Below are 15,692 nucleotides of genomic sequence, written 5' to 3' on the forward strand. Positions count from 1 at the left end.
ACACTAACAAAAATTTAGAATATTGTAGGGCTTTTCGCTTTCAGACCATGTCAATCATTTCCGATTGATTATCTGTCCAAAGCCATTTAATTTTTTTAAACAAGAAAGAATTAATATATAAAAGAAGTTGGATCCAATTTGAAATGAGGTGGATCCTTGTTATTGTATTAGACTCAGAAATCTCTTGTACAGCATACACAATAGGTAATCTCATGACACTTGTCATCATTCTTGCATCGTACTTTAAAATACCTAATTAGAGTAGTTGGAATATCTAATTGAAAATGCATTATTGTCAATCAACCGACCAGGACTAATCTATAAGGGTAAAGTGCTTAACCCTAACTCTCTAACTTGTTAAAACAGCTCTTAGCAACAAAATGGAGAACGAGTTTCTATCTATAATTAATAAAAAAAATGTTTATTGATTCAAATGCAATAACAAAAAAATTCAATTCTCTCAAAGATTGTATGATACAACTTGAATAGGTACACTTTTAATTATGTTGTTGAAGTGTTTTTTGGTCACATTTAATATGTATTTATTTTATGTTAAAGCTTATTGAAAATTAGTCAATGAAGTTATGAAGTAGTGTGATTTATATGATTTAAGGTATACTTTTATTTATAAAAAGACTACATAAATGACAAGTACAAAAAAAATTGATTATTAGCAGGGACGGACCCAAGATTTCAAACTTGACTAGGCTAAATTTACCTTACATATAAAAATACTAAATATATAGAAAACTCGATAGTACGATGTAATTTCATTGATAACAAAAAATGAATAATACACCTAGTCGCGCGCAGGGGAGGGGGGAGGATAATGAGCCTTAATTAGTCTTCATAGAATTAAAATCATTAATTATTGATTTTTTTTATCTATATTATCATCAAATTCTCTTTTAATGTGAAGTGACATACAATCATCAAGAAACTCATCACTTATCTTGTTTTGAACCCGATTTTTGAGAACGTAATCCTGGATCACACTCAAGAGAATAAGTATGATCAAAATTGGCTCTTTGAGACTAAGCTCTTACACTTTCAAATTCAACTCTTTGAGGTTTAGAATGAGGTTGCTCCTCACAAATTGGAGGAGGCAGAGTGCAACGGCAACAAGAGCATTCCTTTACGTGTGCAAGGGTGCAATATGAGTTTTCTCTTTTTCCCCCTTTTGTGTTGTATACTAGAGACATGCTGAAGCTTTCTTTTCTCTCTTTTATTCTCCACGTGCAATGCAGTGCAAGCAAAGAATTCCTTGGAAGGGTAGGTTATTCAATTGGATGGCTGGTCTATAATTTTTTTTGGGCTGGAATTTTAAAAGCATAGTTATGTTATGTCCTTAATCATTAAATTTTAAGTTAACATCTTTAGCTAGCTCACCCGTTAAAAATTTCTAATTATTCACAAATGCTATTTTATTGTTTCATTTGTTGCATCCTAATTTCTACTTGGGCTTTGATGATTTGATGCCTACAATTAATATCCTATATTTTATTCTCGTTCCCACTTATCGGAAGCCATTTCCACTATAAAAAAAACTTGGCTTATTATCACAAAAGGTCCCTAAGGTTTACGAAACTATCAGATTTCATCCTTAATGTTTTTTTGTGTCATTAGTGGTCCTCAAGGTTAGTATGTATGATCACAAATGGTCCCTGCCGTTAGATTCCGTCAAAAACTCCGTTAGTTTGCTGATGTGGCATATATATATATCACAAAGCATCCCTGAGGTTTACACACCTATCACAAATGGTCCCTGCAAATTTTTTAAATTTTTTAAATTTAAAATTCATAAAATTTTGGTTTTATTTTTTAAATTTTATGAATTTTAAATTATTTTAAAATATATATTGTATTTTAAATACACATGACACTATATTATTTTAGATGTGGGCTCCACATAGATGCCACATCAACAAACTAATGGAGTTTTTAAAAAATAATTTAAAATTCATAAAATTTAAAAATGAAAAAAACCAAGGGTTTAGGGATTATAAATGGTCTTTAAGGTTAAAATCCTTATATAAATGATTTTTTCATTTTTAAATTTTATGAATTTTAAATTATTTTAAAAAAACTTCATTAGTTTGTTGGTGTGGCATATATGTGGAGCCCACATCTTCAAAAATATAGTGTCATATGTATTTAAAATACAATATATATTTTTAAATAATATAAAAAAGAAAACCAAAATGTTATGAATTTTAAATTAAAAAATTAAAAAATTTCGCAAGGACCATTTGTGATAGATGTGTAAACCTTAGGGATGTTTTGTGATATGTATATATGCCACGTCAGCAAACTAACGGAGTTTTTGACGGAACCTAACGGTAAGGACCATTTGTGATTATACATACTAATCTTGAGGACCACGAGTGACACAAAAAAACATTAAGGATGCAATCTGATAGTTTCGTAAACCTTAGGGACCTTTTGTGATAATAAGCCAAAAAACTTATCAGAAGCCACCAATTAACACGTAAGTACGAATTCTCGCATGGATATTTTAACAAAAAATTAGTGGTGACGTAAGGCAGGAACGACATCGATGACGTTAGACGACAAGTGCAAATATATATATCGTGATCTTCGGATCTACACAGAAAAAAAGAGTAAATTGTTTTGGTACGCTAATCAGGTGTCTTATATTTAATCATGCATGCATGTTCTTATTTCCAAATAAGAGGAACATAAACATTAAATACTTTCTCAGCCATGGATGGTTAGGCAGTGGGAATGCTTAACTGGACGGGAGAAAATAATAATAACATTTTGTTGCAAACACAAACTGGCATCGTGATATATACTGTATTCTTCATTCAAGAGTCAAAACACGAGATATGTAGAGTCTTTTTTATTTTATTTTATTGTTTCTTCGAGCGATATAAATTATATTAGAATGTGAGCGATATTTATTATTGTTTCTTCGATTCAAACCATCTATTTGTTAAGTCTATATGTCAATTATTTCCGATTGATTATCCTCTGTCAGATATTTATAAAAATACCCAATCCTAGACATGTATTTATAAAAATACTCAAGCACTATTTAAACATAGAAATATACCCAAAATGGGTTTTGGGTATGTGTGTAATGATGAGTTTTGGGTATGTTTATAAATGGGTTTTGAGTGTGTGTAATGATGAGTTTTGGGTATGTTTATAAAGTGTTTTGGGTGTTGGGTATTTTTATAATTTCAGCCCCCATTTTGGGTATTTTAGTGAAACTCCCTTAATTTTTTGAAACAAGAAAGCATTAATAAATATAAAAGAAGTTGGATCCAATGTGAAACATATCATATGGCAAATCGGGAGCATAATAAAATAGTATGGTGGATCCTTGTTATACGCTACTGACCTAATTAAGGTGTCCAACGGGAATCAGCTTAGAAGACTATAAATAGGGCTGTAGGCAGGCACTGAACTCACTGCAAAGACAAGCCATCCTAGTTATTTTGTGTTCTGCGCCTTAAACCCCAATACCTAGAGTTTCCATTCCAACCAAGCCATCACCATGGTCTCTGTCTCGATCTCGGTCTCTCAAGTAGTGACTAGTGCTACTGCAAGTGATGAAGCAATGGAGGTTGCTAAGAAGAGCCTGTTTGCCATGAGTGACACAGAAATTTTGGAAGGCATTTATGCCACTCATGTAGTTAGTCATGAGCATGATTCCTTTGACGTGCGTTCCCTTTTCTCCATCACTCAGAGCATCATTAAGTGTTCAAAGCAGATCATTGATAATATTGACCACAAGGTACGTACAAATAAAAATTATAATTTACTCACGGTGCAAATCACCAGCGCTAGTATCATGATTTTGATGTTGGTTGTGATTCGACATGGCTCTTAATTGTTTTTTTTTGGCACATTAGGGAACATATATATATTCTACAATTTGCACATTACAATGTGTACATCTTTCATTTGATTTAACGTGTACAGACTACAAATGTCACGGAACCCATTGGAGTATTTGATTATTTAATCCAAATAATGCTCAACCTCAAACCAATGGTACATTCTTTTCCAACATAATATACCCTTTCATTTTATCAATCGAATATGCATCTACAAACACAATAAAATTGCATCAAACAATTCAAGTGCAACAAAAGAAAAAGAACCAATTATGATACATTTTCCATGGATCAAATCCGTAATCAAATAGAAGAAGGAAGAATTTCCGGTTCTGTGGACGTGAACGAGGACCATGCTTTCCCAAAATAACTTCAGTGGGTGGGGCGTGTGAAGATTCCGGAAGTAGTGGGTTAGGGTTTCATCTAGGATCATATATCAAACCAATCGGACAAGGAAAGTAGAAGGGGTTGTAATTTATTGCTTGTGACTTCTTTTGCAGGCCACCCAAGTGTATGCTGACACTAGGGATGGAATAACTATTGCACCCAGCTTCAGCACCCCATTGTGCCTTCTAAAGTCCATAATCCGCGAGGTAATTTCATTGCATTATAATTTCCTTATTGGTTTGATTCTTTAATTAATTTCATTTTATCAATTGGGAGAAGGAACTCAGAATTTGGGACAATAAATACCACTAAACCCAAGCCCTATGAATCTATGTGTGTGTGTGTATAGATGCTTTCTTCATTTTTTAGGACAATATGAATTCTATCCATATTAATACATATTTAACTAATAATCATAGTAATTAAATATGACATTTCAGGTGCCATGTAAGGCTCCAGGTGAAGAGAATGCCCACGATGCTACGCTGAAAATACTTAACAAGGTGTCAAAGTATTCATGGGAAGCGAAGGCTGTGCTGGCCCTGGCTGCTTTTTCTTTGGAATATGGTGAGTTCTGGCTCACTGCCCGGCATCAACAATCTGACCAACTTGCCAAGTCCGTGGCATTCCTCAAGGGAGTACCAGTCCTTCTCAAGCCTGAAAACCTCAAGCAACGAGGCCAAGCAGTTGCTCAGCTCAACAATGTGATAATGTCCACCTTGCAAGTCATTGATTGCATCTTTGAGTTGGAGAAGCTGTCCATTACTTATAATGAGGTAAAGGAGTTGAGAGAAATCTTGGCAAGTGCAAGGAAAGATATCTCAGTGAATGTCTATTGGTGTATCATTGCAACTGTAGCTTGCGCCACTAATATCACCCTCCTTACTAGTGATGAGTAAGTTTCATCCATCTTCTCCTTGCTTATACATCATGTACCTTACTCAATTGTTTAGACTGACAGTCGAATCGAATAACATGTACATCATCCAAAACAGTATATGTATGAAGCAACTGATTTGTACATAGTATAACTGTTTTGCTTCCTTCATGTCAGGGGGAACACACCCGATCTTGTCCAGTATGCTCATAAGATCATAATCATCCTCAATAAACTCAAACTACATCTTAAGATCTGCAAAGAGGAAATAGGTAGGTTGCATGATGAAAACTCACAAGGAAAGGTTATACGTTGCTCTTGTAAGTTGTAATGCAATGCTGACATTCCTTTTTTGTCTTATTTAATACAGAGAAGCTACAGACCTACATGAAGCTGAAGCAACTCTTTCAAATTCCTACTGAGATTATGGAGGTTATGAAGACCCTGATCTTTTTCAAGGATAATGTCAACACGACCATTTTGGATGGTTCTACTAAGAAACCGGTTTGCTCTCTTGATCATAGCACATATTTCTTTTGAATTTGAATGAATAACCATATATAGAATGTATCAAGATCCTGAATTCATTAATATTATCTAAACAGGTTCACATCGACGTCCTAAGGACGACAAATGTGTTATTGTTCATTTCGAGCCTAGATATATCAGAAGATTATATTTCTCTTCTCAAAACCATATATGATTTTACAAAGAAAAGTAACGAGTACAAGATTGTTTGGGTTCCTGTTGTGGAGAAATGGACTACAGAGCTGCAAGTCAAGTTTGAGACCCTGAGGGTTAAGATGCCATGGTACACAGTAGGCCAGGCTGGTGCCCACATAGCAGGCATCAAGTACTGTTGTGAATTAAGACTAACTCACTTCCCCTTAGGACCTTGTTGTTGATGAACTTTGTGACAAACTCTATGATGGATGAGTCTTACACACACACAGAAATTTAACCAAATAGAAATGACACAAGTGTTTATAGAGGTTCAGCCAAATGCCTACTTCCTCTTTGGTGATCTCCTTGAGAACTTTCACTAATGAAGATAGATTACAACTTTGGTTTACAAAGAAGGAAACCCCCTTAGAAATCTACCCTCACAATCTGTTTCTCTCTCACCCTTGCTCAACAACTTGATACACTTAGAGAACTCTTTTACTCTCCCCTTGGTATTTTCTGAACTTATAAGTTTCCAGCTTCTCTACAACTCTCTATACTTTGCACAAAATTATGCTCTTCACAACTTAATGTTCTCTTGCTTCCTCTTCCCTCTTATATAGGCCTTTGGACTCCAAGATAAGGTATCATTAAGTTCTGCACGTTCTTGCTTTAGTTATATAACTTTAGACACCTGTTCTTGGCAGCTCACAAAGCAAGGGAACAATGGATGATAGCTGCCATATATCTCTTGAACCAAGAGAGTATTCACTCATTGAAGCAAGTCATCAATTTGCCAAAGTGTTCTCCCCATCTTTCCAGCTGCTTGCCACCTTCTAATATCTCAGAATTGATCAGAAATATCCTTGCAAGTCGATAGAAAGTGATAGCACACAAAGGAAGACTTGAAAACGCGTAGAAAACTGAAACAGCAAAGTCAGGGCGACCGGTCGCGGATACCTTGCGACCGGTCGCGGATACCTTACGACCGGTCGCAGATACCTTGCGACCGGTCGCTTTGGCACAGAGTTGAAAACCAATTCAGACTTTGCAATCTGCCTGAAACCGACCGGTCGCCCATAACCTGCGACCGGTCGCTTGTCTTCATTTTTGTATCTTTAATTGAGCCATTTTTTTTTTTCTTCAACAATCTCCACCATGGCGAGATTAAAACTCCTTGTGGACATCATTGGTTTTCCAGGACATCTTTACTTTCTTGAGAATCGTCCGGATAACTCTCAAGAACTCCACCTCAATCTTTAGCATGGAACAAGATTGAGCAAGCCCAAACAATGCTTGAACTTTGATGTTGTGACTGGCTTTGTTAGACAATCTGAAGGGTTCTCCGTTGTATGAACCTTCTCTATCATGACGTCTCCATCTTTCACCCAATCCCTTATCCGGTGGTATCGGACATCAATGTGCTTAGATCTTCCATGAAATACTTGATTCTTCACTAGGTAGATTGCACTTTGACTATCACTTTGTATCACCACCAAGTTTTGGGCTATCCCGAATTCCTTAGCCAATCTTTTCAGCCACACCGCTTCCTTCGAAGCTTCCGTGAGCGCCATATACTCCGCCTCTGTAGTAGACAAGGCACTAACCGATTGCAACACTGCTCTCCAACTAATTGGTCCTCCACCACAAATGAAGACATATCCCGTGGTGGATCTCCTCTTGTCTAAATCCCCTGCATAGTCAGAATCTACATACCCTGAAACACATGCATTACCTTGTTGTTTTTCAAACAATATCCCAAGCCTCCTTGAGCCCTTCAAGTACCTGAGAATCCACTTCGCTGCTGTCCAATGAAGTCTACCCGGATTCGCCATGTATCTTGACACCACACTTACGGCTTGAGCTAAGTCGGGGCGTGTGCAAACCATTGCATACATGAGACACCCTACCAAGCTTGCATATGGAACTTTGCTCATTTCTTCCTTCTCATCATCCGTAGAAGGACATTCCTGCGCACTTAATTTGAAATGCTCCGCCAAAGGAGTAGACACAGGCTTGCAATCCATCATATTGAATTTTTCAAGTACTTTGGAAATGTACTTACTTTGTGATAGCCATAGCTTGCCTGCGTTTCTGTCTCTCCTTATCTCCATTCCTAGGATCTTTTGTGCAGAGCCTAGATCCTTCATGTCAAACTCCTTTCCAAGCAATATCTTCAATTCCTGGATTTTTGACATATCTCTACATGCAATTAGCATGTCATCAACATAAAGAAGTAAAAGGATGAAGTTACCATCCTTAAATGCATGACTATATACACAGCAATCTGATTCACATCTTCTATATCCAATCTTCATCATGAAAGAATCGAAGCACTTATTCCACTGCCTTGGAGATTGCTTCAGCCCGTATAAAGACTTCTTCAACCTGCAAACCAGATTTTCCTTGTTTGCTTCAATGAACCCTTGAGGTTGGCTCATGTAGATGTCTTCCTCCAAGTCTCCATGGAGGAAAGCAGTCTTCACATCCATTTGCTCCACCTCTATGTTCTCTTGAGCTACTATGGAGAGTAGCAGCCGTATAGAAGTATGTTTCACCACCGGTGAGAAGATTTCATCATAATCAACTCCCTCCTTTTGCAAGTATCCTTTGGCCACCAATCTAGCTTTGAACATGGTGGCTACCTTCTCATGCTTTTCTTCTTTCTTCCTAAACACCCATTTGCAGCCAATAACCTTGCGATTTTTGGGTTTAGGAACTAACTCCCAAACTGAGTTTCGGTGTAGAGATTCCATCTCTTGCATCATAGCTTCCATCCAACCTTCCCGCTCTTCATTCTCAACAGCTTCTTGGAACGTGGTTGGTTCTTCTTCACTTGCATTTAGGGCATAGTGAACTGAGTCCGTGTCCCATCCAAACCTTTGAGGTGGTTTGATGGTTCTCTTGGGCCTGGACCGAGCTATAGATGACGGCTCCACCTGATCTTGAGCCTCTTCTTCTTCTTGAGTTTGTTGTTGATATTGCCCAGCTTCTTCCTCCTCTATGTCAGACTCCTCCTCCTCCTGAACGTCTTCAGTTGGCTGTTTTTGTGAAGTCTTCCTTGACATCCTTTTGAGTGGAACTTCAATGATTGTTTCTCTCCCAACAACATCCTCCTTTACTTCTGAATTCTTGACTTTGTTCATAGGCATGGTCTTTTCATCAAACACAACATCTCTGCTGAGTATCTTCTTGTGGTTCACTGGATCCCATAGCTTGTAGCCCTTCACACCGCTCTCAAAGCCGATGAAAATACACTCAAGTGACTTAGGCTTCAACTTGGATCTTTCATCACTAGGAATAAGTGCAAATGCACTGCATCCAAACACTTTAAGATTAGTTAAATCTATTGACTTATTTGACCATACCTCCTCTGCACATTTGAACTCAAGATTTCTTGAAGGTGATCGGTTAACCAAATAGGCAGCGTGGTTAACTGACTCCGCCCAAAATGATTCGGGCAATCCTGCATGAATCCTCATACATCTTTCACGCTCCATGAGAGTTCTATTCATCCTTTCCGCAGCTCCATTTTGTTGGGGCGTCTTCTTCACGGTAAAGTGCCTCTTTATGCCTTCGTTTCTGCAAAACTCAAGGAATTCATTGCCATTATATTCACCACCATTGTCACTCCTTAGGATCTTGATTTTTCTTCCGGTTAGATTTTCCACTTCCGCCTTCCACACTTTGAATTTGGTGAAGACCTCAGATTTCTCCTTCATGAAGTAGACCCAAACCTTCCTGGAAAAATCATCCAAGAAAGTCACGAAATAGCGAGCTCCACCCTTTGATTTAACCGGTGATGGCCCCCATACATCCGAGTGAATATAATCTAACACCCCTGTGCTTCCTTCTTCTTTGTCTCGCAGCTTGAAAGCTATCTTTGATTGCTTTCCCATGGTACAAAATTTGCAGAACTCCAGCTTGCAGCTTTGAACACCTTTCAACAACTTTCGGTTGTGTAGTTCCTGCATGCCCCTCTCACTCATGTGCCCTAGCCTCAAATGCCAAAGCTGAGTTTCATCCTCCGAGTCTTTGCTTGTGGACACAGCTGCTCCACCTGTTATTGTTGTACCACACAATCTATATAGACAATTAGGTTGAACTTCTCCTTTCATAACCACAAGTGAACCTTTTGAGATTATGATTTTCCCTCCATTAGCCTTAACAGAATAACCATTCTTATCAAGAGTTCCAAGGGAAATAAGATTCTTACGCAACTTTGGAATATGCCTTACCATTCCAAGCGTCCTAACCGTCCCATCATGCATCTTTATCTTGATTGTACCGGTGCCTATGACTCTACAAACCGAGCCATTCCCCATCACAACTTCGCCACCTTCTTCTTTCTCATATGTGTCAAACCACTCCTTGTTTGAGCACATATGGTATGAGCACCCGGAATCCAAAATCCAATCGGAAGAGAAACACCTTGAAGAATTAGCATATGTATTAGTCTTAACATGGCCATTAACACATAAAAGCTCACCATCACTTTCCGTGACTTCTTCAGCTGTGTTTGCTGCATTCTTCCCTTTGTTTTTCTTCTCCTTCCATATGGGGCAATTCCTTTTCCAGTGCTCCTTTGACCCACACTCGAAACAACCTTCTTTCGCCTTGGATTTTGATCTTCCTTTGTTGCCTTTCTTGCCTTCACGCCTCTTTGAACGACCCCTCTCATCGGTCTTAGCAAATAGACCTTCACCTTGAGAGTTTTCTCCAGAACGTTGAGCCATCCTATGGTGCGTCATGATGTCTTGTAGCACCGGCTCAAAATCCAGAGTGACCTTCCCGAACATAAGAGTGGTTCGGAAGTGTTTATAGGACGGAGGTAAGGATGTTAGCAACATAAGTGCCTTATCCTCCGTACTATAAATAACTTCCATCCTTTGCAAATCAGCAACACATCTATTGAAACTACTTAAATGTTCCATTAGATTACCTCCTTCTTCCATCTTCAGATTTAGGAGTTCTTCCTTTAGGAAGAGCTTGTTGGACAGCGACTTCCCTGCAAACATCTCTTCGAGCTTCTCCCATGTTTGCTTCGCTGTATCCTTCAACACGTTGATGAGCACATCATCGGAGAGGTAGTTTTCGATGGCTCCTCTGGCTAACTCGTCAAGTACACTCCACTCCTCATCTTTCATGTCTGCTGGCTTCTTTTCCTTGCCAACTAACACAACATGGAGATGTTGTTGTGTAAGAGCAGACCTCATCCTTCGTTGCCAAAGGGTGAAGTTCTCCTTGCCTGTGAAAGGCTTTAGCTCCACCTTCATGCTTGCTGCCTGTGGATGCTTCACATGCTGTGAACTACTACCACTCTCAGCTTCTTGTTCACTTGTCATCTTCAACACACTAGCACTCCAAAAAGAACTAGCCCAGCTGCCAAAACACAGCTCTGATACCACTTGTTGTGAATTAAGACTAACTCACTTCCCCTTAGGACCTTGTTGTTGATGAACTTTGTGACAAACTCTATGATGGATGAGTCTTACACACACACAGAAATTTAACCAAATAGAAATGACACAAGTGTTTATAGAGGTTCAGCCAAATGCCTACTTCCTCTTTGGTGATCTCCTTGAGAACTTTCACTAATGAAGATAGATTACAACTTTGGTTTACAAAGAAGGAAACCCCCTTAGAAATCTACCCTCACAATCTGTTTCTCTCTCACCCTTGCTCAACAACTTGATACACTTAGAGAACTCTTTTACTCTCCCCTTGGTATTTTCTGAACTTATAAGTTTCCAGCTTCTCTACAACTCTCTATACTTTGCACAAAATTATGCTCTTCACAACTTAATGTTCTCTTGCTTCCTCTTCCCTCTTATATAGGCCTTTGGACTCCAAGATAAGGTATCATTAAGTTCTGCACGTTCTTGCTTTAGTTATATAACTTTAGACACCTGTTCTTGGCAGCTCACAAAGCAAGGGAACAATGGATGATAGCTGCCATATATCTCTTGAACCAAGAGAGTATTCACTCATTGAAGCAAGTCATCAATTTGCCAAAGTGTTCTCCCCATCTTTCCAGCTGCTTGCCACCTTCTAATATCTCAGAATTGATCAGAAATATCCTTGCAAGTCGATAGAAAGTGATAGCACACAAAGGAAGACTTGAAAACGCGTAGAAAACTGAAACAGCAAAGTCAGGGCGACCGGTCGCGGATACCTTGCGACCGGTCGCGGATACCTTACGACCGGTCGCAGATACCTTGCGACCGGTCGCTTTGGCACAGAGTTGAAAACCAATTCAGACTTTGCAATCTGCCTGAAACCGACCGGTCGCCCATAACCTGCGACCGGTCGCTTGTCTTCATTTTTGTATCTTTAATTGAGCCATTTTTTTTTTTTCTTCAACAAGTACATCAAGGAAGATTGGAACTTCCATGGCAAGCCTATGCTGGTGGTGTTGAACTCAAAAAGTGAGCTCCAGCATTCGAACGCTCTGCGCATGATTTCAATATGGGGAAAAGAAGCCTTCCCTTTCGACCAGAAAAAAGAAGAAGAACTCTTACTTTCTCTCCGAGATACATGGTTTACCGCGGTAATAGACGGGATTCACACATCTGTAACCGAATGGGTAAGTTAATTCTTTTCTGAAATATGGATGATCTTTAAAGGAGAACTTTAATAAATTAGTATTATGGTCATTGAATCGTGCGGTGAAGGTCGCACATTTCTTAAATGTAAACATCGACTGACTCTACATTTACATTTCTGTTACCAACAGATCAAGCAGGAGAAGTACATTTTCTTCTACGGAGGGGATTCAGTTTGGACGAATCAGTTCAAGGAGAAAGCAAGTGCCCTTAAAAATGATGACATCCTAAAGAGATCAAAGATTTCTCTTGAGTTATATCATGTGGAGAAGAATGCAAATAATGATGCAGGTGATGACAGCTTTAACACCTTCTGGTCCGCCATAGAAACCATGTTCCATATCAAGGTTAGCAGCAAGCAGATTGACGACGTGGTAAGACAAGTTCAAAAGCTGCTTTCCTACAAAGATGACAAGAGTGGATGGGCTGTGCTCATCCAAGGCCGTAGGATCGTGACCATTGGTGCCGGTTCGACAATCTATACGGTCCTGGAGAAATACTACACGTGGAATCAGCAAGTAACAATAACAATAGAAAACTTTGGACAAGTTTTTGAGCAACAGCATAAGGAGGAGGTTGTAAAAATTGGTCACGTCTGCAGCTGCTTTAGCATCCCAAGTGCAGCACGAAGCACCTTAGCGGCCATGATCTGCTACGAGTGTGGCAATCTCATGGAGATATCTGTTAGATATAAGTGCTGCCATGTCAAGAAGTAGGCGCCTCCGATCACTTGGTAATTACTTGCGCGCTCCGCACCATGAAACAAAAAGATCACCGAGAGATCAGCAAGGGTTAAGAATGCATGTTGTTTTCATTTGAGTTCGTGTCTTCATTTGATAAAATAATGGGCAGCCATTACGTTCGTAATGTGATTGTGATGCCCACAATGCTTGTTTTTGTTTCAAGTACTGCATGTTGGAAAATTGCAATCCTATTATGTTAATCTTTTCAATAAAGTTACGTTTAAACATATTTCACCGCAAATTTTTCATGGTCGCTCACTCATGTTCTTCTTTTAATTTATACGTCACAATGAAAAGTTAAGGGACTTTAAACGAGCTTATCACTTACTTATTGCCAATTAATTTTAGAGTTGAACCTTATCAATCAATTATATGTGGAAAAAGAACCCAATCTCAATCTCACATCTACAAGATTTTAGCAGTAGAAAAAGGAAGTGAAAGTGCTGATAGTTTGTAGTATGTTTGTGACGGGTATTGCTGGGTAGGAGGACTAGCTAGGTTATTGGGTGTTTTTTTTTTTTTTTTTTTTCACGGATTGCGAGCCTCTACATTTAGAGTACACGCATTTCTCGCATTCCGCTTCAATTAATATTATGTGAAAATGTAAATACAATATTTACGTGCACAGGGTGTATATATGCATTGTCTAGAATTTACCTTAATTTACTGGAGAAAAAATTTAAGGGGAAAATTGACAATTATGGTATAGTTCATGGGGCAAAACTGTATATAACCCTTAATTTTACATCTCAGCCGCCCAAGTTATCTAAGGATTAAAATTAAAATTCATTAACAAATCCGCACCCAACTCTCTGAAGGACGCATCCTCAAAGATACTCATTTGACTATTCTCTTCCCTTAGCTGCATATTAATGGGTGGAACCAGTGCAAGGGCTGCCCTCAGCCTAGGGAAGGTTTGGGAAAAAAAAAAAAACAAATGCAATATATATATCCTAATTTTTTAAACTAAAAATAAATAAAAATATATACATTTTCATACCTTTCAACACTAATAGGCATAGTCAAAGGTCTTCCACATTTGTATTTGGTGTCAAAGTTTGTCCCAACATCAATTTTAATCTTTTTCCATTAATTTATCTCCAAAAGAGAAGCATTTTTCTAAATGAAATTCACCCTTTGGTGAATTATATGGCTCTAATTTTATTTTTTCTTGTGTTTGTAATTAGCGTGATTTATATGATTTAATGTATACTTTTATTTCTAGAAAACTTATAAAAAATGTAAATACCAAAAGAAAAATTATCATTAGATTTGAAGTTAATAACTTTAACTAGCCCACTCATTGAAAAAATTTTAGTTCGGCCCTATTAAGGTATGACATCATGCAAATTTCATAACAGTGTTTGTGGTATAAACTAATAACCAGTGTGAAAGTAAAACAAATAGTCATACTACTCCACTAATTAATCTTACCTTTTTTTTTGGTCTGGTAATTAATCTTATCTTTAACAAGTGCCGACGTGCATGATATTCACACGTTGCAACAGTGAAATGGTCATTGATGAATGAAAGAAAATACAAGTGTACAGAATATATATTTCACGATCTTTTGATCGGATCTACCCAGAAAGAGTCGGGATATGTTTTGCAGCAGCAATATATTTTATTATTTAAGACTGCTAAGCGATGCCATGTGAATATGAAGACATAAAAGAAAATTATGGTTTAGTTAGTGGGAATGGTTAATTGGAGATAATAATAACAATTAGTGGCCAACGGGAATACACAACACATCTGGACATTTAAAATACTGTAGATTAATCTTTATAATTTGTTGGGGTTCTTGGGCAAATAATGTGGGTCTGTATTGTATTCTATGTTGAAGAATCAATACAGGATTTTTTTTGGATTTTAATGAAGTTTTTAAAAAGTTCATATACGTAGTCAATCGGAATTTTTTACGAGTCTATAAAAATTTGGATGTATTTAATAATAAAAAATTATAAAGCAATAGAAAGAGATTTAATTCTTTACTTTCACATTAGGCCCTCAAAAACTCGGCTAAATCCATACTTTTCCTATAAATGTTTTAAAACGTATAAGACACCCCCTTTATACCAATTGCTCTAATATATTGTTTCATTTTGTTGCATCCTAATTTCAATTTGGGGTTTGATGATTTGATGTACACAATTCATATCCTATATTTTATTGTTCTGTTTTCTAAGAAGCCACTAATTAACACGTAAGTATGAACGGTGATATAAGAAATTGAAAAAAAGACAAATGACGTAAGGCAACAACGAAATGGATGACGTCGGACGACTCGCCACATATGTACAAAAGTGGTGGAGTTGCGTACATTAATAATACATGCACAAATATATTTCATGATCTTCTGATCTGCACAGAAAAAGAGAGTAAACTGTTTTAGTACGCTAATCAGGTGTCTTTATATTTAATCATGCATGTTCAATTTTCAAAATACGAGGTACATAAACATTCACACTTTGTCAGCCATGGTTAGTTTAGTGGGAATTTTTAAATTATTAGACAAGACTGTAAGCGCCCAAGTGGGATCAACGAAACT

General features: G+C 37.7%; 1 protein-coding gene across 1 annotated transcript; it reads left to right on the forward strand.

Annotated features, from left to right (window-relative positions):
* The first annotated feature begins 3,523 nt into the window (after positions 1 to 3,523).
* On the forward strand, positions 3,524 to 13,114 carry LOC110763574 (protein SIEVE ELEMENT OCCLUSION B-like). Its single transcript, XM_088247009.1, has 9 exons — positions 3,524 to 3,763; positions 3,952 to 4,023; positions 4,367 to 4,459; positions 4,694 to 5,148; positions 5,308 to 5,402; positions 5,501 to 5,634; positions 5,736 to 5,948; positions 12,161 to 12,379; positions 12,530 to 13,114. Exons 1-9 carry the CDS (start codon positions 3,524 to 3,526, stop codon positions 13,112 to 13,114), a joined length of 2,106 nt encoding a protein of 701 aa, XP_088103135.1.
* Positions 13,115 to 15,692: the final 2,578 nt, after the last annotated feature.

The sequence above is a fragment of the Prunus avium genome, chromosome 1 (genome assembly GCF_965620075.1).
Source record: "Prunus avium chromosome 1, drPruAviu1.hap1.1, whole genome shotgun sequence".
Lineage (NCBI taxonomy): Eukaryota > Viridiplantae > Streptophyta > Magnoliopsida > Rosales > Rosaceae > Prunus > Prunus avium.

Coding starts and splice junctions, on each gene's coding strand:
- LOC110763574 (XM_088247009.1), top strand. CDS start 3,524: ATGGTCTCTGTCTCGATCTCGGTCTCTCAAGTAGTGACTAGTGCTACT. Junction 5,635..5,735: donor ATGGTTCTACTAAGAAACCG/GTTTGCTCTCTT, acceptor TTATCTAAACAG/GTTCACATCGACGTCCTAAG. Junction 12,380..12,529: donor ACACATCTGTAACCGAATGG/GTAAGTTAATTC, acceptor TGTTACCAACAG/ATCAAGCAGGAGAAGTACAT.